The sequence below is a fragment of the Pelophylax lessonae genome (genome assembly GCF_965119305.1).
Source record: "Pelophylax lessonae genome assembly, chromosome: 9".
Lineage (NCBI taxonomy): Eukaryota > Metazoa > Chordata > Amphibia > Anura > Ranidae > Pelophylax > Pelophylax lessonae.
The window spans coordinates 215,605,441-215,631,199 of NC_138776.1; the positions used below are offsets into that span (position 1 = coordinate 215,605,441).

A 25,759-nucleotide genomic window follows, 5' to 3' on the forward strand; every position below is an offset into this window, starting at 1 on the left:
AGATCAGATGTATATAGGTGGTCATTAAACCCACTCAGTGCCTTATGTATATCAGTGTCAGATCCGGTGGTGTAAATAATGTGTCCTGGAATAAAGGGATGAGATGAGAACCCTAGCAGAGCACTGAGTATAATGTCAGCACTATTACTGCACACTTCCACACCATTCTCCCTGGACTGACTATACGAGGTCTGAGGGGTTTGATTAGCCCTGAGATGCCAATGGTGACCCGGGAGGATGGAGGGCAGCATGCCCAGCTCACCTGTCATTGGAGAGGAATGGCTGGGCGCGCTGTCATTGGCCGGAGGGGGTTGTACACCGGCGGAGAAGCACCGGATGCGTTCAGGAACAAATTACCGGACACCGAATCATAGGATACCGGATGAAGTCTCCATGACAACAAGCAGCGGGTGTCGAGCGCGGGGCTTCGCAGGGAGTCGTGAAACGCAGCGAATGCCGGAAGTCAGAAGTCTGGGCGAGGCTTGGAGCGCACAATCCCGCCCCTAGCGGAAGGCCGCGCTATGACTAGAGGAGCATTATAGAAAAGCCCCACAATGTGATCTCCGGAAACATGGCGGCGTCCATCGTACGGTCTCCCATCTAATAGCGGGCTTTGTAGGCTGGAAGTGACAGCAGACAGACAGACGTATGTCCGATGGAAGGATTGTAGAAGAGATCACAATGATTCCACCCGAACTGCTGGCCGCCCTGTCCGGTCCGGCTGTGCTCATCCTCCCCGAGCCGCTGCCAGTACAGAAGAGTCCCGGGAGGGCGGGCACCTTCACCCCCCGTACAGTGTCCTTCCCCCCGGACCACCAATTCTTCGAGGTGTGAGCACAACTCTATGATCTGTAGAGGGGAGATCTTCAATACAGGAACATCTATTAATATTATAGAAGTCCCCATTGATCCTGCCAGAAATCCAGGCACCCCTTGTCTGCCATCAGGTTGTCTATACTGTAAAATCACACTCTGTGTTGTCAGCTGTGCCGGAGTGCCCCCTGCTGGACTACAGAACACCTCCCCTCTTCTCAAAGTGGAACTAAACCTAACTAAACTTTTTCTTCAACAGTCCTTGTCCTTCAACATCTTCTGGGTGCCAGTATTCTGCTGTCTTCATTGGCCAGTGCAGGAGTCGGTCATCTTGGCTCGCAGGGACCATGCTGGAGATATAAGCTGAGCCCACCCTGCGTAGCGCAGCTTAGTTCCCATGCCGGAGCACATACAATATATCTTCTGCAATAAATAATAAATAGTGAGCGCTCACACCATGTAACAATGGAATAGGTAAACCAAAAGTGGTGCAATATTCCAGTGTGATAATCAATTAATCCTCTATGGGTTTTTTAGGATTTAAAAAAAAAAAAAAAATTCACTTGATGAGCTTTTATTATATATTTATAATGTATTTAATATTTATATATGGACCGTTTTTTTTACATTTTCAACATTTTTGCACTTGGAAGAAGATTAGTTCTATCGCGCATATATTGTATTTTTTTATGTCTTATGTTTTTGCATTTATCAGTTTATGTGATTTCTCCATAGAGGTTTAATTGATTGATTAGCACACTGGAATAGCGCACCACTTTTGGGTTACTCATTGAGCGAGTTTATGAGTGATTGGATTGGCGGGAGCTGCAATTCTATTCTAGGTTGTGTTTATAGGTATATCATGGCAGCTGTGACCTTTTTATTGTCTCTATGTCACGATGGAACTTTATCTCCCTACATGAGGGGTTCTGTAGTCCAGCAGGGGAGAACACAGGCAGGGCTGACCACGCTGAGTAGAATTTCAGTGCAGAAAGTGGCAGTGTTGTCAGCTCATTAGAGGAAGTTAAAGCGTATCTTTACCCAAGAACAGAAAATAAATGTATTGCAGCTTACTGGTCCTTTATAATTTGGTGTCTGTTTCTTCCTTAGTTTCACCTAGTGATCCTGTCTAGGGTGACAACCATAATCTATTTAGGAGCAGCGTTGTCACCCTAGCAAGGAACTGGGTTAAGGCTATATATATATAATGTGTCCACAGAGATAACGGGGTCAACTTAACTGATGGAGATAGCAGGATAAACGGTGTTATACAGATAACAGTCCACAGAGGCAGAGAATATGGGGTTATCATCTGACAAGATTTCCGGCTGGATGAACAGCCGTGTTTTTTTTTTTTTTTTTGCACTTCCGGATATAATAAACATTTCTTTAAAGGTTTAGTTCCCTTTATTATTTCTTAGGTTTTTTTTTTTTTCTGGAGCCTTCATTGCATCCTCAATCAGCAGATCACGGTTGCATTGTAAAGCTGGATACACACTGTACAATTTCCTTTAGGCCCCATTCACACTAGTGCGACTTGTCCCGCGATTTTGGACTGCAAAATCGCATGACAAGTCGTTTTCCATTATTTTCAATGAGCCCCATTCATATCAGTGCGTTTTGAAGTCGCACCGACTTCAAAGTAGTTCCTGCACTACTTTGCCACGATTTTAATGTGTTTTGAGGCATATAGCCTTGCCATTGCTTTCAAAATCGCGGCAAAAATCGCGGTAAAATTGCGTTGCAATAGTGTGAAAGGGGCCTTAGATTTACCAAAACCATATAATATGAGGTCAAACCTAAACACTTTCAATTTGTATGCAATCTGTCCGGCCCTTCCTCTACATAGTTGAAGGTAAATCTAAAGGAAATCTACCAACAAAAGTTGTATAGTGTATATCCAGCTTAAGGCTCCTGCAGACATTGGGCAGCTGCTGTCTGCCTTTACCTCTAACAGGGGCATTCAGTTACTAGAGAGCAGGAAGAATCAATGAACTACAAGACCGCTCACCAGCGCCCTCTCAGTCCATCAACCACGTCTGGACCGCTTACATTATATTTACTGCGGCAGGCTGGCTCGTACAGGCAAAACGACATAGATCTACGCCGCTTGCCTGGGAGGAGCTAGGGGGCGAGCGTGCGCTCCCACCCCCATTCGTCAGCGAGGAAGCCGATGCAGTGGGCAGGTGGCTCTGATTGCCGCCTGACACCCGCGACCGCTCCCTGCAGAGAGAGGATGGGCAGCTGTTGTAAATACAGCTGACCGTTCTCCCTGCAATGATCAGAGCTCATGTGATCCTTCTATATAGAATCACATGTCTCTATGGTCATTTCAGAAATCACCCCCCCCCCCCCCCACAGTTGGAATCAGTGTTAATTTTGGCAGCAAATTTCAATTCAGTCTTAGTCTTAGGACTAAAATGGCATTTTAGTTTCAGTCCCATTTTAGTCTTCTGCAAGTGTTTTAGTTTTAGTCATATTTAGTTGACTAAAACTCCAGTACATTTTAGTCAACTAAAAGATCTTACATTTTAGTCGACTAAAACGTCCTACATTTTAGTCGCGTAAAACTCATTTTAGTCATCTAAATGGTCATGGTCAGGTCAGAGAGGAGGCCTGCAGTCAGTGCAGTGAGTGCACACAGTGCTGCTCAGAGTGCTGGATGGGGGTCTCAGGTTTAAGGGTGGTCTCTGGTCTGACTCTGAACTGAAGTTGTTGAACAGGATGGGCCTATATCCACGCACACAGTCCTGGATGGATGGTGGAATCGGATGCCAGTGGTGACTGGTGAGTGGTCTGAGGGGACTCAGGGAGGCAGTAATAGCTGGCCTGGCTGTTAACTCACAGTAGGTGCTCTGCTCTGGATGTGGTGGTGGCCGGTGCCGTGTTCTGGTGAGGTCAGGTGACTGGTCTCGAGTCGACTCTCTTGTAGTAGTCCACTCCTCGCGTTGGACGTCACGGGGCACGCCACGCCAGACGCCACACAGGCGGAGCTCCGGGAAAACCAGAAGTTGGGTAAACGTCCCTGCCTCACATTCTCATTTAGTTTTCGTTCGTTAACGAAAATGGATTTGATTTTCGTCCTAGTTGTGGTCATTTGACGAATTGCGTCTCGTTTTCGTCAGTTGAAAAATGCCGGTGACGAAAGCGTTTTCGTTGACAAAATGAACATTGCTGTAACCTCCATTGGCTGTAATGTCATTGCACATATTACCTGAATATATTACCAACATTAAATATTAGGGAAAAATATAAGAAAAGCTTTTTTCTTAATTGTTTAGTTTTCAGCAGCTTAGTAGATGCCCCTTGCTTATGCGCATGCGGTGGTGCAATACATGTTTAAACTTTAATGTGCTATTATTACATGCTCTGGATGGAATTGTGTTGCCGATATAGAAATGGCCAGCAGAGGAGTGTTCATTTTTATGTCAATTTTTTATTTAGTTTTAGTTATAGTCTTAAGACTAAAATGCCATTTTAGTTTTAGTCGTATTTTAGTCATCGGAATTGTTTTAGTTTTAGTCATATTTTAGTCGACTAAAATTGTGTTAATTTAGTTGACGAAAACGTTTTAGTCGACAAAATTAACACTGGTTGGAATCACTCCCCTAGGGTCACATTTATCCCATTGATCACCTATACTGTTAACCCCTTCCCTGTCAGTCATTATTACACTAACAGTACATATTTTTAGCTCTGATTACTGTATTACTGTATATGGGTTCTATGAACCAACCCTGTTGGGGGTTAAATGGCAGTGCCACAAGAGGGAGGGATGTAGTACCACTGCCACACCCCTAGAGGGAGGGGCTCCCGAGATCTGAGGGAGGAGATCTGAGCAATACATTGCTATTTAAACGTATGAGTAGGTCATGACACAGTGGCTCTGAGGAAGAGGCTGAGCCTCGAAACGCGTCAGCCGTCATCTTAACAGGATTATGGACTATTCCTGATACTGGAGCAACTGAGCTTAATATGATTATTTTCCACCTGTGTTTGTGAGTAGCCATTTTATGTTACTTTAATAAAAAGCCTATTATTGAGGATAATGCGCTAGGTCGGTGCGCCCTTTTTTGTTTCTTTTTGCCTTTAGTACTGTTGGACTACCCCAGTCCTTTTGGGCAGCAAGACCTTAGCCATCCGAGATGCCAGTTGTGAGTCCCGTGGGGAGTGTGGTCGGGGAGCTTGGATTCTAAGCGCAGGAGAAGGGTGGTATCACTGCATTGTTTTGGAGCAGCTACTGTAGTAATGTCACCGGTCCCCCCAAAAGTGTCAAAAATGTCAGTTAAGGGTCCGATCTGTCCGCCGCAATGTCGCAGTCCCGCTAAAAATCGCAGATCGCCACAATTACAAACAAAACAATAATAATGACATAAATCTTTCCCGTAGTTAGTAGACGTGATAACATTTGTGCAAACCAATCAAAATATGCTTATTGCGAATTTTTTTTTTTTTTTTCTTTACAAAAATATGTAGCAGAAAACAAATTGGCTTAAAATGTAAAAAAGTTTTATTTTTTTTTATTTTTTTTTTTTTTGAGAATGTCATATACCAGAAAGTGAAAAATATTTTTTTTATTTTTCAAAATTGTCGCAATTTTTTTGTTTATAACGCAAAAAATAAAAATCGTACAGGGGATCAAATACCACCAAAAGAAAGCTCTATTTGTGGGGAAAAAAAGACATAAATTTTTGTTTTGGTACAGCGTCGCACGACCGCGCAATTGTCCGTTAAAATAATGCAGTGCCAAATTGCAAAATAGGGCCTGGTCATTAAGGGGGCAAATCCTTCCGGTCCTAAAGTGGTTAAGAGCTACGAGCCGTCTGCTGCGGTGGCAGACAGTAGTTGTAGTTCATTCATTCGCAGATTGTGAACGGACCAAAATGGAGCAAATAGGAGCACAGTGTTGTTAGAGTTCACATTTACTGAGCTCACTGGATTACTAGCAGATTAATAGGTATTTCTGTGTACTTAAAGCATGGGGAAACATGCATGTATTCTATATACTGAATTCTTTTTGTTTGTTTTTATATGTGGCCAACAGCTTCTCGTTTGACCCTTGTTTTTTTTTAAATGTATATTGGCTCAAACAATGAACTTCTCTTATTTGCTCCCTCTTGGTCTGTTAAATATACCATTAAAAGTGCTTTATGTCTATTGATCCTGCCAGAAGCCTTGTGATCTGATAACTTTCTCTGCTGACAGAGCAGATAGCTTTGTTCCCTGCTCTCTTTGTGGACTACAGAACACCTCCATCTTGTTACAGAGGGGGGGGGGGGTGTTTTATAATCCTAACATACTACCTGTCCTTGGGTGACAATGGGGCATCTCCATAGATAAAGCATGGCATGGAAGCGTTGCCCCAATCGGAGAGGAAGTGTGTTATTGGCAGGATCACCAGGTGCCGCCTCCGCATCTATGCTGCAATATGTTCACATTTTTATTCCTGTGTTTAGATCTGATTTTAAGTTCCTGGAAGTTTAATGAATTGAATTCTCTTTTTATTTTATAGGATGGGGATGTTTATCGCCACTTATACCTGGAAGATGTATTGACGGGAATCGGAGAAGTAGAGGAAAGGGCCAAGTATGTAGAAAGTACACCAAGTAGTGAGAAAGCATTCCATATGTTTTGTATATGTTTATCTTAGAGTTATTTTGTATGTTTTAATCCATTGCTCAGTAGAGATGGAAAGTCTTGAGATAATGTAGCAGAATGTTACATAGTTAGTGAGGCTGAAAAAAGACATCAGTCCATCCAGTTCAACCTATGATGTGTGTGTGTTTGCTGTTAACCGTACATTGTATACCCCTGTATGTTGTACATTGTATACCCCCTGTATGTTGTACATTGTATACCCCCTGTATGTTGTACATTGTATACCCCCTGTATGTTGTACATTGTATACCCCTGTATGTTGTACATTGTATACCCCCTGTATGTTGTACATTGTATACCCCTGTATGTTGTACATTGTATACCCCCTGTATGTTGTACATTGTATACCCCCTGTATGTTGTACATTGTATACCCCCTGTATGTTGTACATTGTATACCCCCTGTATGTTGTACATTGTATACCCCCTGTATGTTGTACATTGTATACCCCCTGTATGTTGTACATTGTATACCCCCTGTATGTTGTACATTGTATACCCCCTGTATGTTGTACATTGTATACCCCCTGTATGTTGTACATTGCATACCCCCTGTATGTTGTACATTGCATACCCCTGTAGGTTGTACATTGTATACCCCTGTAGGTTGTACATTGCATACCCCTGTAGGTTGTACATTGTATACCCCTGTAGGTTGTACATTGTATACCCCTGTAGGTTGTACATTGTATACCCCTGTAGGTTGTACATTGTATACTCCTGTAGGTTGTACATTGTATACTCCTGTAGGTTGTACATTGTATACCCCTGTAGGTTGTACATTGTATACCCCTGTAGGTTGTACATTGTATACCCCTGTATGTTGTACATTGTATACCCCTGTAGGTTGTACATTGTATACCCCTGTAGGTTGTACATTGTATACCCCTGTAGGTTGTGGTCTTTAAGGTGCCCATCTAATAGTTTTTTGAAACTATCAATGCTCCCTGCTGATACCAATGCTTGTGGAAGAGAATTCCACATGTGATTTGTGTGTGTAGGCCGTAGACCTGGCATTGGGTTGTTAGGTCTTTGAGGGGTGTATTGTCTATAGAGGTTTATGTAGTGCTCACCCTTTCTGCCATACTTTGCATTTGTGTTGCTTTTTTTCTTTTAAATATTTTTTTAAAGCAATGCACAGCTTTTAGCAGACTGGCAGGGGTGCCATTCGGTCTTAATGGTACCCCTAGGGAACACATTTTTCCGCGCTGGGAACTGCAGAGCACTATTGGGTTTTTGGGTGGCTGCAATTTTGGAAAAGGAACCAGAAACCTTTTTCATGGCTTTTTCTGTCAAAGAAATGGGCTGCTTTGCCTGCGCAATCATGGCCATAGGAAAACGGCTATAGTGTGAACCTAGCCTAGGACAGGAAGGGTATTACTGGCTGGATCATCGGGTGGAAAAAGCCTACAAAGGAAAACTAATGCAGCCACCACATCTAAAGATTGGTAAGCTGCAACATTACATCTTTTTTTTTACGTTTTACGTTTTAATACTGCTGTAATTCATTTTTCTTTTTTCTTTTCTTTCAAAGTTAGTCCAACAAAGAAAAAAAGTTCCTTTTTTTTTTTTTTTTTAAATGAAGCCTATACTAAAAGAAATATGAAGGCTGATATTGCTGACCTACTAAAATACTGTACTAGTTACTTAGCTGTCCTTAGCTTCACTACTTTGAGTTGATGATTCAGAATGAGCATGCAGATTAGAAAGCAAGAATCAAGTCAGTGCTCCATACTTTTTCATGGTGATTGATACAAAATAATGATGCCTTTGGGTCAGCATGGCAGGCGGACAAAAAATGGCCACCAATGGCAAATTCCAAATGTATGTCTGCCTTATTTACATTAAAGAGGCTGTAAACCTCAGACATGAACTATAAACAATGCATATCGCTTTATAGTGTGTACTCTCAATTGAAAGCACCAAGTGCCATTTCTATCTGCTGCTTCGTTTCTCTGCTTTCAGCATGAATCACTTCTGACAAGTTTTCCAGACACCAAGAGAAAAATTGTGACTGGAGGGACCTCCAATCAGTTCTCAGAGCTCTCCTTACTGAGCTCTGCAGAATATACAGTCGGGTCCATAAATATTGGGACATCGACAATTCTAATCTTTTTGGCTCTATACATCACCACAATGGATTTGAAATGAAACAAACAAGATGTGCTTTAACTGCAGACTTTCAGCTTTAATTTGAGGGTATTTACATCCAAATCAGAGGAACGGTGTAGGAAATACAACAGTTTGTATATGTGCCTCCCACTTTTTAAGGGACCAAAAGTAATGGGACAATTGGCTGCTCAGCTGTTCCATGGCCAGGTGTGTGTTATTCCCTCATTATCCCATTTACAAGGAGCAGATAAAAGGTCCAGAGTTCATTTCAAGTGTGCTATTTGCATTTGGAATCTGTTGCTGTCAACTCTCAATATGAGATCCAAACAGCTGTCACTATCAGTGAAGTAAGCCATCATTAGGCTGAAAAAACAAAACAAACCCATCAGAGAGATAGTTTTTCGGGCAATATTATCTGCTCATATTCAGCCAAATGCTTCAGAACTGATTGGACGGCGCTTTACAGTGCAGATGGACAATGACCCGAAGCATACTGCGAAAGCAACCAAAGAGTTTTTTAAGGGAAAGAAGTGGAATATTATGTAATGGCCAAGTCAATCACCTGACCTGAATCCGATTGAGCATGCATTTCACTTGCTGAAGACAAAACTGAAGGGAAAATGCCCCAAGAACAAGCAGGAACTATTCAGGAAACTATTCAGAGAAAGGGAATACAATAAGACACGTGGCCACTCACTAAAACTAGAGGAAAGGCGGTTTAACCTTAAAATACGTAGGGGGTTCTTTACTGTAAGAGCGGTAAGGATGTGGAATTCTCTTCCGCAAACAGTCGTATCAGCAGGGAGCATCGATAGTTTAAAAAAATTATTAGATGGGCATATAGGGCTGGGCGATAAATCGATTTAATCGATTTTTTGGTTTGAAACGTTTTTTTTTTGTTAAACTCGAGTTTTTTGTACAATACTAGCCACCGAACTCCCCACCGCCGCGCCTGGATGTGACGTCAGCTGCAGGGCGGGCGGTGCGTCTGTACAGGCCGGGGCTGCGGTGCGCTGTGATAGGTACAGTCTCCCCGGCCTGGATGTGACGTCAGCTGCGGGGCGGGCGGTGCGTCTGTACAGGCCAGGGCTGCGGCGCGCTTGATAGCCTATCGGTATTCAGAACTGAGTGAGGCTGGGAGTCATTCAACCCAAAAGACTGGGGACATCTTGTGGCATAAAAGTGGTACTGCAGGGGGACAGGTCCAGCCTGAACTTGAATTTGAGTATTGCAACCAGAGCTGCTTTTTTTGAATTTTTCTAGGGGGAACATATTACACAAAACCCTGAGTTTGGTTTTAAATACGCAGCCAATTTAAGTCAGAATTCATATATCTCTTTACTTAGGCCAAGTCAGCAAGTCAAAAAGCAGTGACGCCAAAACAACAGCATGATGGCCAGGCAATTAGCATTCTCAGGAGAGGTTAGCAATGACAGCCTACCTAGTTAGGTCATGAAAAGTTTCCTATAAAGCGAAGACAGTGTGGTTTACAACCGCATTCATCAGAAGTTACCAAATACACCTTAAAATAGAGCTGGTAGGCTTTTATTATTTACACAGTTCATAGCCTATCACAGCGCGCCGCAGCCCCGGCCTGTACAGACGCACCGCCCGCCCCGCAGCTGACGTCCCATCCAGGCGCGACGGTGGGGAGTTCGGTGGCTAGTATTGTACAAAAAAACTCGAGTTTAAAAAAAAAAAAACGTTTCAAACTAAACGTTACTGGGGACTGGAGTTCTGTTCCTGTGGACTAGGAGCTGGCTGGACTGGAGCCAAGGGCAGGCCCAGGGTGTGTGTAGTTACGCGGGGTTGGCTGCACAAGGCAGAAAAAAACTATTTTTGAAAAAACTGAAATTTTTAGTTACGTACAATCAGATTGTATGGACTCTGTACAGTCCCCTGTAGGGTCACCCCACACACATTACAATCAGATTGTATAGACTCTGTACAGTCTCCTGTAGGGTCACCCAATGCGTACAGGCAACCTCAGATCTACCGAGTCTCCGTAGGGTCACCCCACCTGTCACAATCTGATTGTACAATCAAATTTCAGATCTACTGAATCTGTATAATATATGAGGACCTGGCCTATCCATCTCTATACAGTCAGGCAGGTCCTTGTGCCTGGTGTTGGATGATCTAAGAGAGATTGTACAATCAGATTGTATAGACTGTATCTGCTATACACAGTACAATCTCCTTTGTATCTCCCTTCGGCTGTGTAGTGGGTGTGACTGATTGGATGCAGACTGAATGGATTGTTCAGGTTTGCTCTGATATAACACTCAGTCTTGTTTACAGGGGGGGGTGCAGTAAAATCACGTTGTTAAGCCAGGTTTGTACCGCTCCCCTTTTAGCTGCAGTCGCTGGGGAGGGTGTACATATGCTGCAGTCGCAGTGTTTTGCGGTCACACCAGGAATTACCTACTGTCGTGTTTGACCTTTGCTGCTGCCAGGAATTTGAGACCCATTCATGTCCAATGCAGTGTGTGCGGGACACAGGAGTGTGACATTTAGGGGATAAAAAAAAGGCATCCTATCGCCTCACTGCCTATTCAACACTTCTGAAAAGTACAGATCACTTTTCAGAGGAGTCCTTGCCTCTAGCTAGTGTAAAGAAGCCCTTATGGTGGCCATACAAGGCCTTCATAAATCATCAGTTTCTTCTCCCTTCTGATTGGAATAATCAGTCCAGTCTCTCCAGCAGGACAGTCACTAAGAACTGTATTCTGCTCTCTCCACAAAGTCGGTCTAAAGACTCTCTATACTGCTCTCTCCAATAGAATTCTATACTGCTCTCTCCAGCAAGACCGTCATTAAACATTCTACATTGCTTAGGACAGTCAACAAGCACTCTATTTACTACTCACTCCAATAGAACTCTACTATGCTTTCTTCAGCAAGACAGTCTACAAGCACTTTATAAAGTTGCACTTTTGACACTATATCTGATGTCTGCAGTCATTTTTTAAGTGCATTGAAAAAAAAATCGAAAATCAAATCGAAACTCAAATTTTTCTTTAAAAATCGAAGATTTTTTTTTTAGGCAAAATCGTCCAGCCCTAGATGGGCACCTTTAAAGACCACAACATACAGGGGTATACAATGTATGGTTAACAGCAAACACACACACACATCATAGGTTGAACTGGATGGACTGATGTCTTTGTTCAACCTCACTAACTATGTAACTATGTAGGAACTGAAGACAGTTGCAGTAGAGGCCTGGCAGAGCATCACCAGGGATGAAACCCTGCGTCTGGTGATGTCTATGCGTTCCAGACTTCAGGCTGTAATTTACTGCAAAGGATTTGCAACCAAGTATTAAAAAGTGAAAGTTTGATTTATGATTGTTAATCTGTCCCATTACTTTTGGTCCCTTAAAAAGTGGGAGGCACATATACAAACTGTTGTAATTCCTACACCGTTTACCTGATTTGGATGTAAATACCCTCACATTAAAGCTGAAAGTCTGCAGTAAAGCACATCTTGTTTGTTTCATTTTAAATCCATTGTGGTGGTGTATAGAGCCAAAAAGATTAGAATTGTGTTGATGTCCCAATATTTTTGGACCTAACTGTAATTTCAGCTCTCCACCTCCTTTTTTTTTTTTCCTGAATTCTCAGACAAGCTTAATAAATTCAGCACTTTTAACGAATGTAGAAAAGAGAGGACTGCAGATAAACAGGTACAACTTGTGTAGGAGGATTTGTTTAATCTCTGTGTGTCTGAGGATAGTCCCTTCACTAGGTATATGTAAGGGTTTACAATCACTTCAAAGCAATGTCTAACCCAAGACCAAAAATGTAATTTATTGCAGCTCACCAATTCATAGATGTGGTGGCTGCATTCAATTTTCTTTTTATAGCCTTTTTCCCCCCACTGTTGTCACCTGCTGACCTGGCCCTTAACACACCTTAGAGTGCCTTCACTCTGAATGAAGGAACACAGGGGCATCTTTGGACAGCAGCATTGTTAATCTGGGGAGGGGGGGGGGGAGTGTTTAGATGTACTAGCAGAATTAAATACACTAACAAATTGAATCCAAACTCCAGCTCACACTGCAGTAACAAGCAGTCACGGCAACCATTTTCTTTTGTAATATGGATTTTACATAAATGAAACTGATCACTGTAGGCTTTCCTGTCAGTGGCGAATGGTTTGTCTCAACTCTCTTAACTGATATGTTTACAATAGAGCTTGTTCTGTTAAAAGACAACAAGCTTACTGACCATATCACTAGATGAAAGAAAGAAAGAGCTTAAAAAAGACAACCAAAGCAGCCATGCTATTTAAAATAAAAATTGGTAAGCTGCAATATAATAAATATTTTGCTCTTGGGTTTATTACCACTAACCTAAAATTTTCCTTTACATAAAAGTATTGGCCATCACATAGTTAGTTTGTGTGGTTGAAAAAATACCCCAGTCCATCCAGTTCAATCTATGAGGAGTGTGAAGGCCATTGGTTTGTTCTCCTCCTCATGGGATTGTCTATAGATGCCATTGGCAAACGTTTTCGTTTTTTTAATAGATGGGAAAGTTGTCTTTATTCATAACATTTTTCAATAAATTATTCTCAGACAGAACTTGTGACTTAGGTTTCTGATAAGCCATATGAATATGATGTGCTGTATGTCCTAACTAAAATGACCTTTGTGTCTTCCTTTATTTTAGGGTGTCGGAGTTTCAGTGTCAGACGGCAGGTTGTTCTCAGATCTTTGACACTCTGGAATCATATGAGCATCATTACAATTCCCTGCATCGAAATGTCTGCTCCACCTGTAAACGCTCCTTCCCATCTTCCCGACTTCTGGACATTCACATCTTGGAGTGGCACGATTCCTTGTTTGAGATTATGGCAGAGAAAAGCAATATGGCATGTATTCTTATTATTCCTAGTGAACTGGTGGTGAGATATAAGCAAGCATGCTATAGTCACTTTATAGGGTCTAACAAAGTAGAAGACATTGAAAGGACACATCTAGTGTAGCCTGTATAATAATATACCTTGTGAAACCCAACAGGAACCCTTATACATGTGGTGCGCTATTATGCAAATCTTGACCATTAACTGTGGTCAAGTGCTTGGGCCTCCCCCTCCCATGACCTATCATAATCCCCTTGGGCCTCCCCCTCCCATGAACTATGATGATCCCTTTGGGCCTCCCCCTCCCATGACCTATCATGATTCCCTTGGGCCTCCCCCTCCCATGACCTATCATGATTCCCTTGGGCCTCCCCCTCCCATGAACTATCATGATTCCCTTGGGCCTCCCCCTCCCATGACCTATCATGATTCCCTTGGGCCTCCCCCTCCCATGAACTATCATGATTCCCTTGGGCCTCCCCCTCCCATGACCTATCATGATCCCCTTGGGCCTCCCCCTCCCATGACCTATCATGATCCCTTTGGGCCTCCCCCTCCCACGACCTATCATGATCCCCTTGGGCCTCCCACGACCTATCATGATCCCCTTGGGCCTCCCCCTCCCACGACCTATCATGATCCCCTTGGGCCTCCCCCTCCCATGACCTATCATGATCCCTTTGGGCCTCCCCCTCCCACGACCTATCATGATCCCCTTGGGCCTCCCACGACCTATCATGATCCCCTTGGGCCTCCCCCTCCCACGACCTATCATGATCCCCTTGGGCCTCCCCCTCCCACGACCTATCATGATCCCCTTGGGCCTCCCGCTCCCGCTAAACTAACAACTAAAATCTACAGGCATCACATAACATCTCCCTTCAACATGTAAAATGTAAAGCAGTGAATTTGTAAGAGTAGTATATAGTATAGTATATAGTGACAATCAGCGCAATCAAAAATATCTCCACATATGTGAACCTAAAAAAACTATATAACTCAGATAAGTAGCTCAAAATAATTTCAGAATTGTTGCAGGTTGAGCACTTAGTGATCTCCCAACACCAAACCATAATTTATATCTTCATAATGCAGCGCAACAAATGTATAGTACATGGGATTAGCACAAAGTAGCAATATATAACCACAAAATAAAGAGACTGACAACACCAACATGTTTCAAATGGTCAGAACTGGGCCACGGTGTTTATTTAATAACCCAGGTTTAAAAGTTACAATAACCAAACTTAAATCTCTGAATATTTTAAATTCCATTTGCCTCGAATTAGCAAATACATCCATTTAAATACCACTGTCCATCCAGACTAGACTGAATGACAAAAACCCCTTAAAAAAAACCGCTGTGACATAGTTAAGGGAGGGTTGGAGGATGCGCGGAGTGATGTCATAGGCTCGGCTCCTTCCTCCTGGCTTACCACTCTCCTCGTACACAGCGGTGGCAGCATGATGTCATAGGCTCTGCTCCTCCCTCCTGGCTTACCAGTCTCCTCGTACACAGCGGTGGCAGCATGATGTCATAGGCTCAGCTCCTCCCTCCTGGCTTACCACTCTCCTCGTACACAGCGGTGGCAGCATGATGTCATAGGCTCGGCTCCTTCCTCCTGGCTTACCACTCTCCTCGTACACCGCGGTGGCAGCATGATGTCATAGGCTCGGCTCCTCCCTCCTGGCTTACCACTCTCCTCGTACACCGCGGTGGCAGCATGATGTCATAGGCTCGGCTCCTCCCTCCTGGCTTACCACTCTCCTCGTACACAGCGGTGGCAGCGTGATGTCATAGGCTCGGCTCCTCGCTCCTGGCTTACCACTCTCCTCGTACACCGCGGTGGCAGCATGATGTCATAGGCTCGGCTCCTCCCTCCTGGCTTACCACTCTCCTCGTACACAGCGGTGGCAGCGTGATGTCATAGGCTCGGCTCCTCCCTCCTGGCTTACCACTCTCCTCGTACACCGCGGTGGCAGCATGATGTCATAGGCTCGGCTCCTCCCTCCTGGCTTACCACTCTCCTCGTACACCGCGGTGGCAGCATGATGTCATAGGCTCGGCTCCTCCCTCCTGGCTTACCACTCTCCTCGTACACAGCGGTGGCAGCGTGATGTCATAGGCTCGGCTCCTCGCTCCTGGCTTACCACTCTCCTCGTACACCGCGGTGGCAGCATGATGTCATAGGCTCGGCTCCTCCCTCCTGGCTTACCACTCTCCTCGTACACAGCGGTGGCAGCGTGATGTCATAGGCTCGGCTCCTCCCTCCTGGCTTACCACTCTCCTCGTACACCGCGGTGGCAGCATGATGTCATAGGCTCGGCTCCTCCCTCCTGGCTTACCACTCTCCTCGTACACAGCGGTGGCAGCGTGATGTCATAGGCTCGGCTCCTCCCTCCTGGCTTACCACTCTCCTCGTACACCGCGGTGGCAGCATGATGTCATAGGCTCGGCTCCTCCCTCCTGGCTTACCACTCTCCTCGTACACAGCGGTGGCAGCGTGATGTCATAGGCTCGGCTCCTCCCTCCTGGCTTAATACACTCCTCGTACACAGCGGTGGCAGCATGATGTCATAGGCTCGGCTCCTCCCTCCTGGCTTACCACTCTCCTCGTACACAGCGGTGGCAGCGTGATGTCATAGGCTCGGCTCCTCCCTCCTGGCTTAATACACTCCTCGTACACAGCGGTGGCAGCATGATGTCATAGGCTCGGCTCCTCCCTCCTGGCTTACCACTCTCCTCGTACACAGCGGTGGCAGCATGATGTCATAGGTTCGGCTCCTCCCTCCTGACTTACCACTCTCCTCGTACACAGCGGTGGCAGCATGATGTCATAGGTTTGGCTCCTCCCTCCTGACTTACCACTCTCCTCGTACACAGCGGTGGCAGCATGATGTCATAGGCTCGGCTCCTCCCTCCTAGCTTACCACTCTCCTCGTACACAGCGGTGGCAGCATGATGTCATAGGCTCGGCTCCTCCCTCCTAGCTTACCACTCTCCTCGTACACAGCGGTGGCAGCATGATGTCATAGGCTCGGCTCCTCCCTCCTGACTTACCACTCTCCTCGTACACAGCGGTGGCAGCATGATGTCATAGGCTCGGCTCCTCCCTCCTAGCTTACCACTCTCCTCGTACACAGCGGTGGCAGCATGATGTCATAGGCTCGGCTCCTCCCTCCTATACTGTAGGTATATTCCATTGGGGCTTTTAATAAATAGGTAAACTGGAAAGCGCTATGTATCTGTCTCTTGGTTTCCTAGGGTCTGGTTGTTGAATGTAAACACAAGGGTGAGAGAAAACTGAGACTCAAGAGGAAAGAAAGCAGTTCTCTCCAGGAGCAGAGTGATAATTGATGACGGGCCTCAACTATTTCTATATGAGTGTAAAGAATTATTATTATTTTTAGAATTGTTTTGTGCAACTATCACAATTGGAGTGGTAATATTTGTTTATTTGCGAGAGAATGTACTAAAATTTATATACACACACACACTTACTTACAAAAAAGTGAATTTGTTTTGGTGTCATCAATTAGGTGCTGCATTTTTGGGGGAACAGCAATAAAATGAACAATTGCCAAACAACTGGCTTATAACTAAGAACAATAAATATCTGACAACAACAAAAGAAGGGCGCACCGACCTTGTGCATTACCACTTATAAAAGTTTATTAGGATCCAAAGACAACACATATTATAATAATATAATAATAATAATAATAAGCATAAGGACCAAACTATTCAGAGAAAGGAAATACAATAAGACACGTGGCCACTCACTAAAACTAGAGGAAAGGCGGTTTAACCTTAAGGTGCGTAAGGGGTTCTTCACTGTAAGAGCGGTAAGGATGTGGAATTCTCTTCCACAAACAGTCGTATCAGCTGGGAGCATTGATAGTTTCAAAAAACTATTAGATGGACACCTTAAAGACCACAACATACAGGGGTATACAATGTACGGTTAAAAGCAAACACACACACACATCATGGGTTGAACTGGATGGACTGATGTCTTTTTTCAACCTCACTAACTATGTAACTATGTAACTATGTAATAATACTCCCAAATGAGTGATGATAAAACACATAGAACCACAATGGAACCGTCCTTCTCCAAATTGTCCAGGGAACCCCTGTACTGGATGACGTGATGGTGTAATTAACTGTACGGCTGGGGTTATGCGTGCTGCAGTAGCACATTTTGGCTTTGAGGAAGAGGGTCCTCCCTTGAAACGCGTCAGCCAGCCATAAAGTTGCTGACACCATCACGTCATCCAGTACAGGGGTTCCGTGGACAATTTGGAGACGACCGGTTCCATTGTGGTTTCATGTGTTTTATCCTCACTCGTTTAGGAGTATAAAATGTGTGGTCTTTGGATCCTAATAAACCTTTTTTAGTGGTAATACACAAGGTCGGTGCGCCCTTCTTTTGTTGTCTTTTAGTGTACTTTGGATACCCTTGGTCCAGAAAGGGCAGCAAGACCTTGAGCGGTGCATACCAAGACTCTACATAAAAGTATTTATCCTTCATTACACACCACCCGAGCACAGGAGAATTTTTGTTTTGTAATAAATATTTGACATCAGATTTTTCAGTTCCAATATACAATAACTTCAGCTTAAGAGGGCTGTAAAGCCATAATGTGCTTGTATGCATCTCAAAATAGCACATTATGAACTAGGATAATAAACTGGCCCTTTGTTTAGATAGTTTGGAGACCCCTGGCCTAGGCGATTCCACGGTATGTTCGGCGCCCTACCTTCTCGCCCTAGCCTTCTGGGACACTTCCCAGAATTTTGCTGGAGCGTTCACACAGAGCATTGCTGTTCACGCATGCACAGTAGGAAGTCAACTGTAAAGCCGCAAAGAGCCCCAGCTGGCTTCTCACACTAAACATGCCAGCATCGGGAACCTGAAGAACTGGCCCAGATGGAGATAGCGCTGGATCCTTGAACAGGGACGTGTCCTTTAACCACTTTACCACTAGAGCATTTTGCTGCGATTCGGCGCTGTGCGACTTTAACTGACAATTGCGCGGTCATGCGACGCCGTACCCAAACGAAATTTACGTCCTTTTTTTCCCACAAACAGAGCTTTCTTTTGGTGGTATTTGATCACCTGTGCGATTTTTACTTTTTGCGCTATAAACAAAAAAAAGCGTTTATTTTGAAAAAATAACAATATTTTTAACATTTTTTTTATATGAAATTCCCCCCCAAAAAAGATGTAAAAACCAATTTTTTTTTAAATTTTTGGCCAATTTGTTTTCTGCTACCCATGTTTGGTAAAAAAAATTGTAATAAGCGTATTTTGATTGGTTTGCGCAAAAGTTATTGCGTTTACTAACTAAGGGAAAGATTTCTGTCATTTTTGGTGTTTTTTTTTTTTTAACGAGTAATGGCGGCGATCTGCGATTTTTTTTTTTTTTTTTTTTTTTTTTTTTTTTTTTTTTTTTTTTTTTTTTTGCGGGGCTGCGACATTGCGGCGGACAGATCGGACCCTTGACTGACCCTTTTGACACTTTTGAGGGTACCAGTGACATTACTGCAGTAATCAGTGCTATAAATATGCACTGTTACTGTAAAAATGACACTGGCAGGCAAGGGGTTAATTTTATTGGAGAGGGAGGGGTTAATGTATGCCTGGTGCTTACTAACATGTGGGGGGGGAGGTGACTGAGTGACACAGGGACAGATCGGATGCTCAGCTATGCTGAACACTTCGATCTGTCACTCCCTGTCACTTAGGAAATCCGCCCGCTCTGTTTACACAGGCGGGCGGATCTCCAAACTAGATTCCCCGACGATCGGGGCAGAGCAGCGGCGATCGCCGCCGCTCCTCCCCTGGCCCGACTCCCGCTGTGAAGGAAAACAGCGGGAGCGCCGCCTACAGGGGGAGGAGTCCAGCGACGTAGACCTACGTCGCTGGATGATAACGAGCCACTGTGCCGCAGTAGCAGCACAGTGGCCGGTGGGAAAGTGGTTAATTAAAATTCAGCAGCTACGACAGCAGTCTGTGCCAATCACTGGGTCTGTATCAAAGCCTGTGTACCCATTGGCCAGGTTTCCTCCACAATCCAATGTGCCTCCCCATTGGACCAGTGGGGACACTCCCTCAGACCACATGAATCGCACACTGAGCACATTGAGCAGACCTAACTCACAGATCCTGCTCTCTGTTAAGCAGAGAGAATATAGAATTTACCTGCCTCTTCTCTGATAGGCAGTCACAGCCAAAAACAATACTCACTCTCTAGCACCTACCTAGAAGGGTGCTACATTGTAATGCACTTGTAAAGTCACATACATTGGTTTACAATTTATTTTATTCTACTAAGGAAGAGTATGTTCTATCGATTAGGTGACTCACACATTGGTTATTATTTGCACTTTTATTTTTTTTTAGAATTTATTTGGAAGCACACGTATATATATATATATAAACAATGCCAAGTGCAGGTTGGCACCATAGCTATTAGCCTCATTAATAATAGTCATGTGATTATCTAGATGGCAGTTGGTATTGCAATTTTATGAAGCATAATTTAAAAATGCTTCTCATGTACTAAATTATTTATGTATTTATTTTTTTTGTGTCCAGTTCCAGTGTTTGGTTGAAGGATGTGTAGAGAAATTCAAAACGTCTGGGGAGCGTAAAGACCATTTGGTCAGAACACACCTGTATCCTTCTGACTTCCGATTTGACAAGCCTAAGAAATCTAAGAAGTGAGTTTGCATTTAGCATTCCTGTTTTATATACATTAATTGCTCATTAATAAGAATCAGATCAAAAACCTTGTAGATTATAATCGTGTTTTAAGGACAAATCTCTAAATCTTCCAGAACAGCAATTGTCCTGTGGTAGGTATTGCTTACTAATGATGTGACAAATTGATAATAAATTAAAAGAAAATCAATTGTGAACATTAAAGAGGTATTAAACCCCAAACCAAAATTGTATTATCTTGCAGCTTCCCAATCATTCTATGCGGTGGCTGCATACGTTTTCTTTTCTTTGGCTTTTTTCCCCTCCTGTTTTTACCTGGTGATTTGGCCAGTAACAATCCTCTCCTGTATTAGGAAGACTCATTTCTGAAGGAATGAGAACAGGAGGCACAGCAGCCATCAACCTTGTCAGTCAAGGGGGCAGTGGTAGTGTTAAAGATATTAGCAGATTTAGGTACATTAACAAATTGATGCATACGTCATCATGCAGGAAGATTTTAGGATTTTTCGAGGCCATGAATAATGAGCCTTTTTCCTTCTCATTGAGTTAATCGTCAAATTGGTTTTCAAGAAAGGAGAGACAGCAGGTAAGAAATGCCTCATCACATCTTAAGGGATCATGTACACTACAGCTTCTAAACTTGAGTTTAGGAGCTTTTGGCGTTTTTTGCCAAAGCTCCTTAACTCAGCTCCATAAAAGCCAATGTGTCCATGCCCACCCATGCTTCTACAAGAGTTTAGAAGATGCTCTGGTTTGAGGAGGTTCAACCTCTCTCTCTCCTGAACGTGGAAGAATCGTGTTCAGGATAGGAACGTTTTGACCGCCGGCCGCAAAATTGCGCTAAAATTGCACCTTTTCTCATGGCTGGCAGTCAACCTAGTCTGTGTGTAGATGAGCCTTAACTGTTTTCCAAAGTGGAAACAGATTTTGTGTACAAAGTCTTCAGCTGCACATGCTCTGAGTCAGAGGCAGACTGGGCTGGAGGGCAGGGGACCCCGGGCTGCTCTGATGCCCCATAAAAAGGCTGCATCTCTTCCGACGCAGACATGCTTAAAGGCTTCCTGGGGAAGAGGAAGGTGTATGCCTGATGCAAGCAGAGGCCAGCTCTGTGCTCCACCGGAGGCTCTCCTCCCCCAGTCACCCTAGAGATAAAACGATTATTCTCCCACTCTACAAGACTCTGGTTCGGTCGCATCTCAAGTATGCCATCCAGTTCTGGGCACCGGTCCTCAGGAAGGATGTGCTGGAACTGGAAAGAGTCCAGAGAAGGGCAACAAAGATAATTAGGGGAATGGAGGACATCAGCTATGAGGAAAGACTACAAGCACTGAACCTATTCTCTCTGGAGAAGAGACGATTGAGGGGGGATATGATATCCATGTACAAATACTGTACTGGTGAACCTAGCATAGAGAACAAATTTTTCAGAGAAAGGGAATTTAAAAAGACATGTGGCCATTCACTAAAATTTGAAGAGAAGCAGTTAAACCTTAAACTGTGTAAAGGGTTCTTTACTGCCTGAGCGGTAAGGATGTGGAATTCTCTTCCACAAGCAGTGGTATCAGCAGGGAGCATCAATAGTTTAAAAAAAATATTAGATGGGCACCTTAACGACCACAACATACAGGGGTATATGATGTACTGTTAACTGCAAACACACACACATCATAGGTTGAATTGGATGGACTGGTGTCTTTTTTTTTTTTTTCAACCTCACTAACTATGTAACTATGTACCATTTGTAGTAAAAATGAGTCATGCAATCAACACTGTTCTTGAAATATTCTTAAAGAGGAAGTAAACCCTGCACAAAAAAATGAGAAAAAAAACCTGTAAGACAAAGGCATGATGAGCTAGTATGCTTACCTAAGAACGAAGCCCCCGCAGTGCCGCCCGCACAGTGACAGGAGGGCCGACATGTTTTGCTGTCCTGCTTCCTGGTTCACGTCCTCCGGCCATCTGATTGGCCGGAGGCGCGATTATATCACTCCCGCGCATGCGCGCGGGAGCCGCCGTTCACGGTACAGGGCTCTGAAGGAACAGCATGGGTGGCCGTTCCTTCAGAGCGCATGCGCCGATGACATAATCGGCTGCATTAAAAGTAAATATCTCCAAACGGTGCAAGTTTAGGAGATATTTACAGTACCTATAGGTAAGCCTTATTAAAGGCTTACCTATAGGTGCAAGTTCCCAGAGAGGGTTTACAACCTCTTTAACTGAGGAAAAAGTTCAGATTTAGTAGTGTATGGTTTGCTTCACAAGGCAGTGCTATATGCCCAATAATACCCATAACAGTAGAAAACAGAATGATGCCACCTTTTCTTCTCTCTATGGATGATATTCCCTCCAGTGATGGATATTTCTGAAACACATTTTTAAAGGGCAGTCTTTTGTGATTACAATTTGTTATGTATTCACCATGGATGCCAATTTCACAGCTGGTACCAGGAAATTCGACTTCCAAAGAAATCGGCTATATAGATTACCATTCTGCAACCTCATGCGTGTTATTTCTTGCCCTAACATTTGCAGAAGTTTCTTTGACTGTAGGTAGTTGAACAATGTCAATCATCAGGTAGCATCCAAGATCTTGTTTGCACTAGAAAATAATGCCTTCCTTCTTGATCTGACTCCCTAATCTAGGCATTAAGAGTGTGATCTCTATAACTGATCCAGCTGTGGTGAGATAGCTAAAACTTACAGTCTCGGTAGAGTTGGCAGACAGTGACTTTATCCAAAGGACACTTTGCAGATCGTAGCATGGTTTAACCCAAAATTTTTGCAGATCTTAACAGATGAGCATCAGATCGGTCAAAACATCATATTATGTCCAGCTCCATCAGAACACATGTGGTGAATGAAGGCTAAATCATAAAGAAGGGTGGGACTACATATACGGAACAACCCCTAGGTATGGCATGAGGTAGAGGCAAAATTCTTTAAAGGCAAACAAACAGGTAATGCGTGCGTAACATGATTCCTTGCCATATGTACTGCAGCAATAACTAACTGGGAGGAAGGTTATCTTGGACCCCAATGAAATGATCTCCTTATTCACTCTTTTGCGTTTAACAGGCCACTGGGCATTACCATAAATTGATCCACCAGCATCCACGCTCAGTGTAAAACTGCCTCAATTCTGAGATCTTCAGGTGGCCTTGGTCAAGTCCCTAGTGACCCTTGTTAAGTTTAACTTTTAAAAAAATGTAACCATCTCCATAACCTCATGTAATCTTAACTCTCCATGTAACCATACCCGGCATGTATTTAAAACATGTCCATGTTTTTTTTGTGTAGCAAAAAAAAGCAAGAGGACAGCACAGGCCAAGAACTTTCCATGGACATTACACCTGAAGAAAAGGTAGTGTCGGAATCCATGGAGATCAGTGAAATGCCTGCTGATGACTGCACTACTTCACATACCTATTACAGGTCCAGGTAAAGTATCCTGTCACTTGTGCCAGAAAATCCATGGGCTACCTTAACACAATGCACATTAATACACAGACTAACACAACACAATTAGCATTTAGGCTACGTTCACATGTCAGCATATTGATCGCGGGCAGAATCACCGCGATTCTGCCCGCGATCCGGAAATCATTGCAAATCGCGGGAAGCCTGTGCGTTGCCCGTGATTTGCAATAGCACCCCAAACGCTGTGCGATGTTGCCGCGATTTTTGCCTGCCGAATCGCGGTAACATCGCGCAAAAAAAATCGCGGGACGCATGACTCCCCAAAGAAGCTCTTGTGCCTTTTTTTTTTTTTGCGCAATGTTACCGCGATTCGGCAGGTGCATCGCACAGCGTTTGGGGTGCTATTGCAAATCACGGGCAACGCACAGGCGTCCCGCGATTTGCAATGATTTCCGGATCGCAGGCAGAATCGATGTGATTCTGCCCGCGATCGATATGCTGGCATGTGAATGAAGCCTTATACTGTAACACACCGCACCTAAACAGTTGACTATGTAGGGCCCCTCAAAAGTATCAGCATGGTTAATCGAAATTACAAATAAATCTGGCTAAAGGAAATAAGACAAGTTGTCCCACCAAAGAGACCTCAGGTTATCACCTAACTAATCCATATAACTATGTTTTAAATATTCTTCTGCATTGAAAACATTTCCATCATTTGCTTCCTTTTATATTTTTAAGGGTTCCTTCTACAATCTGCTTTGGACATGGATCTGTGAGAGGATTTAGACATACAAAGAAAAAGAAGTGAAAGCCTTAAGTTTAAAGACAAAAAATAAATGGATAATAAATTTTATAATGAAAAATATTACATTATATTCTCTGTCCAGACGTGCCTTCAGAGAATATGTGTTTTGGACTGCATAGTTTCTAATGGTGTTTTTTATGTCTACACTCGGTAAAAAATAACGAGCAAAGAAAAGAGCAGGAAACAGCATGAAAAATATAAAGTATATGTTTTAAAAGATGTTCAGTTTTAACCATTTGAAAAATAAAATCTGTATTTAATTCAGTATTTTGTGTGATTTGACTTACGATTACCAGCAGATGGGGGTGTTGAGCTACTCTCCAAGTATAGGGAGTTGGGTTTGGTTGAAGTAGATGGATGAGTGCTGCAATACACAAGTCTTTTGGGGTTGAGGCACGCTGCGTTAGGTAGCTTGTTCACAGTGAATGAGCTGCAGTGCACCTCAACATAAGAAATAATGGTGCATGCTGCATTTTTTAGTACCACACAAGACCTCACGAGTTGTGTTGAACCGCACGGGCGCTGTGGAGTGGCATTAGTTTGTCATTGATGGTGAACGGCAGTGCAGTGTACCAATGCACCTAAATTGGTACACTGGACACTAATTGGATGACCTTAAGAGCTAATTTACAGGACAATGCATGTATTAATGTGCTGTATGTGTGTATTGCCTTTCATTCTTTAGGGAATCCCAATGCATGTATACAGGGGGGAGAAAAATACTTGCCTCTGCTATAGCAAGCCACAGTACACAAATGCTCTGTGCATTGCATATTGGTAAATATATTGCAGATTTATTTCCTTAATGTGAATTGATTAGTGTTAAGGAAGCCCATTCATAATTTGTGTACTTGTAATCACATGAAGCAGTGTGATTCATTAACCACTTCTGGGCCGGAAGATTTTGCCCCTTAATGTCCAGGCCATAGTTTGCGATTCAGCACTGCGTTACTTTAATGGACAATTGCGCGGTCGTGCGACGCTGTACCCAAATAAAATTGATGTCACAAATAGAGCTTTCTTTTGGTGGTATTTGATCACCTGTGTGATTTGTATTTTTTGCGCTATAAACAAAAAAGTGCAACAATTCTGGAAAAGAAAAAAAAAAAAAATTTTTCACTTTCTGCTATATAACATTCCCAAAAAAAATGTAAAAATCTAAATTTTTTAACATTTTAGGCCAATTTTGTTTTCTGTGTGTGAAAGTAAATAATCAGCGCCATTAATTAAAGATTATTAAGTGACACAGTGCTTATACACAATTCAAATAAAGTGAAAATGCAAATTTGGCAGACAACTGTGCAAATAAACCATATACAGCAGCTATATTAAACTTCCTCACTAACAGAAGT

General features: G+C 43.4%; 2 protein-coding genes across 2 annotated transcripts in view; one reads left to right on the plus strand and one right to left on the minus strand.

The window, feature by feature from the left end:
- TUBGCP2 (tubulin gamma complex component 2) overlaps window positions 1-467 on the minus strand; it is a 48,879-nt gene extending 48,412 nt beyond the window's left edge. Inside the window, exon 1 of the mRNA XM_082268351.1 lies at window positions 263-467. The gene's annotated coding sequence lies outside the window, so the exon portion shown is untranslated. The remainder of the gene's footprint in view (window positions 1-262) is intronic.
- Window positions 468-643: 176 nt separating this feature from the next.
- ZNF511 (zinc finger protein 511) lies at window positions 644-24,669 on the plus strand. Its single transcript, XM_082268477.1, has 6 exons — window positions 644-828; window positions 6,326-6,399; window positions 13,259-13,460; window positions 20,057-20,181; window positions 23,480-23,620; window positions 24,341-24,669. The coding sequence occupies exons 1-6, from the start codon at window positions 649-651 to the stop codon at window positions 24,408-24,410; spliced, it is 792 nt and encodes a 263-aa protein (XP_082124603.1). The 5' UTR covers window positions 644-648; the 3' UTR covers window positions 24,411-24,669.
- The last annotated feature ends 1,090 nt before the right edge of the window (window positions 24,670-25,759 follow it).